The sequence below is a fragment of the Colobus angolensis genome, unplaced genomic scaffold (assembly GCF_000951035.1).
Source record: "Colobus angolensis palliatus isolate OR3802 unplaced genomic scaffold, Cang.pa_1.0 Scaffold307, whole genome shotgun sequence".
In the NCBI taxonomy this organism is placed as follows: Eukaryota; Metazoa; Chordata; class Mammalia; order Primates; family Cercopithecidae; genus Colobus; species Colobus angolensis.
Genome location: NW_012116344.1, coordinates 110,825 through 113,663, shown reverse-complemented (window position 1 = coordinate 113,663; position 2,839 = coordinate 110,825). Strand labels below are relative to the sequence as shown.

The 2,839-nt window shown below is 62.9% G+C and overlaps 1 protein-coding gene across 1 annotated transcript in view; it reads right to left on the bottom strand.

Moving 5' to 3' along the window:
- Window positions 1-2,839, bottom strand: part of LOC105517766 (ras GTPase-activating protein 3-like) — a 43,252-nt gene that overhangs the window by 15,250 nt on the left and 25,163 nt on the right. The window contains 3 exon segments of the mRNA XM_011950435.1: window positions 181-295; window positions 1,050-1,198; window positions 1,710-1,866. Coding sequence (XP_011805825.1) covers window positions 181-295; window positions 1,050-1,198; window positions 1,710-1,866 — 421 coding nt within the window.

Genomic DNA, 2,839 nt, shown 5'->3' with positions numbered 1-2,839 from the left:
TCTGGAGTACACAGGGAACATCCTCTCGATAAAAGCGAATGAATCAGCATCCCTGCGGCAAGGCCGGAGGGGCGGACGTTCACGCCCAGCTCGTGGTCTGGCTGGATCCCCGTGCGGTGCCCTGTTGGGGGAAGTCCTCCCCGCACCCCGCGATGCTGAGGACTCCGGCCCCGTGCTCACCTCCTCGATGGCGGGCTTTAGGGTGACGTGCAGGTAATGCATCCCCGCCAGCTTCATGGTCTCGTCGATGCACTTGGACGCCAGTGAGTTTCCTCGGAAGATGGTGTTGGGGTCCCTGGGAAATGGCGATGGGGACAGCGTTTGTCTCCTGGGGACGCGGAAGAGCAAGTCGCAGCAGAGCCTGGCCCCGAGCCCCTGCCTGTGCGCCGTGAGGTCAGCGCACGCCCATCAGTCGGCTTCCTGAAGTTTTACAAGCAGCACAACCAGGCCAGGAGCTCGAGGCCCTGGCCATGGAACCTTCCTGTGTCAACAGTGCCAGAGGGAACCACGTGGCTGCCTGCGTGGCCACCAGCTCAGGAGGAGCCTGCCTGGCCTTTGCTCCCATCCTCTCGCCCTCTGCGGCCTGTGCCTGCACAGAGAATTGAGCACCAGACCCTGGCAGGATCCGAGGGCCAGCAGAGAAGCAAACCCCTCCTGCCAGCTACGGTGGCCACAGGTGCAGCCCGATGTTTCTAGAAAAAGGCGTCTGGAAACAGCGCTCAGCAGGTCCTGAGGGAAGCCGTGCCCCGTTTTCATGGGCTCCCCAAGTGCCCCAGGGAGGGGACCTGAGCTGTTCTCAAGCCTGGGAGCCGTTTCCCCTCCTCACTCACTCACTCTACCCGGGATTTCAAAGGCAAATGGGGCTTTCAAAGAAAAGAAAAAGAATCATTAACTGCGTCTGTGAAAGCAAGCCTGAATCCACACGGTTTCTGTGGACCCTTGAATTCCCTCAAGCCCTGCGCCAGGACGTGGTTCCCGGCGATGACCTTGCCATCCCTGCAGCGGGTCCAGGCCGCTCTCCCCCGGGGCGGGGCGGGACGGGCACTCACTGGGTCCGCTTCACCTCCGCGCTGGCGATGGCACTGATGAAGGGCACCACCCTGCCGTAGTGTAGCAAGAGCCGCACCAGCGGGACGGCCGCCTCCTGCTTCTCCCGGCAAACCTCGCCCAGGATGTGGGCCGCGGACGCTGACACGGGCTGCGGGGAGGGGCAAGGTCAGTGCCGGGGCCCGGGGTGTGGAACCCTCAGAGGCCTGTCCCCACCCTGGCTGGGGTCTCACTTCCAGCCACAATAGATACGGCTCTTTGCTGAGACAGAAACACATATATTCACAAAAGCACCAAAACTTCCCATTTGCTGCTGCTTGGCTGGGCCCTTGGAGGGGCGTCTGCACCTCCTCCTAGCAACCCCCAAATGCAGCCAGCTCTAGGGCTCCTGAGCCGGCAGAGGAACCCTGATGATGGGGTCCCCCTCAAACAACCCGGAGAGTCATCAGCATCACCAGGCTCCCACGGCTCCACCTGCCAACGGACCAGTGCCCCCAGCAAAGGGGTCCAGACATCTGGGCGGGAAACAGGCCCGGCTGGGAGGTGCGGAAAAGGTCCCCTCAGGGAGGAGGTGCCCTCTGGGGTGGGGCAACGCGTGGGGCGGGGCCCCAGGCAGGTGGCACCTCCTGCCCACACCCACAGGCCACAGCATAGACAAGCACCTCCACGTCCGCAGACTTCAACAGCAGGTCCCGCAGAGGGCTGTAATAGTCAGAAGAAAACACATGGTCTTCCGTGTATACCACGTTCAGCCACAGGGAGCCCAGGTCGTCTGGCTTTAGGCTCTTGCTACCATTGTCCCGGGGCTGCAGGAAGTACCTGGGTGGGAGGGACACACGGAGGGAGGCGTGAGGCTGAACCTGCCAAGGAGCAGCTCTCAGGGCAGCCCAGCTGCCTGCTTGAGGCCGACTGGTCAGGAGGGTGGTCCCTTAGGATTCCCCAGAGTGCAGCCCCCAGGATTCCCCACAGAAGACCCCCGGCAGGGCTGGTCACTAGGGATCCCCAGGAAGCAAGTGTTGGAGTCAAAGACGCAGGAGTCAACGGGGGAAACGCGGAGGGGGATGGGGGGTGCAACATGGAGGGAACGGGTTTCTGGGAACCCGCGCAGAAGTGGTCAGTGATTCGCCGTGAAGACCCACAGCCAGCAGTGTCAGCAGCAGGTGGAAATGAAAATTATTTCAACCAAAGCATACCGTGGCTCCTGATGTCACAGGTGGGGGCCTTGGGCTGGTGAGCCTGGCAGGGCACCTTGGCACCTGGTCATTGTGGGTGATGTTTCCTGCCCGGCCACTCTTCCATCTTTGGTTCTACCCCACGCAGTCACCCAGGAGCCCTCTCTGCTCTGATTTGTGGGCCAGGCAATCTAAGCTCGCAGGTGGGTGGAGCCCGTGTCCGAGGCACGACCCCCTCAGGTGGGTGGAGCCCGTGTCTGAGGCACGACCTCCCGTCAGGTGGGTGGAGCCCGCGTCCGAGGCACGAGCCCCCTCAGGTGGGTGGAGCCCGCGTCCGAGGCACGAGCCCCGGCAGGTGGGTGGAGCCCGTGTCCGAGGCATGACCCCCTGGGGTTCTCTGGGGTCTGTGGTGGCTGGGCCGGCCAGGGGTTCGCTCAGCGTAGGAGGAAGCCTAACTCAGCTCAGGGAGCCTGTGCCTGTGCCGTCTTCATAGAATCAAAAGACACGTGCGTTTCAGTTTCTGGGATGGAAACCTGCCCTCACACACATGGCAGAGGGACACATGGGGCATGAGGCCGCGGCACACAGTCCACGCCTGGCAGTGCACGCCTCCCGCGACT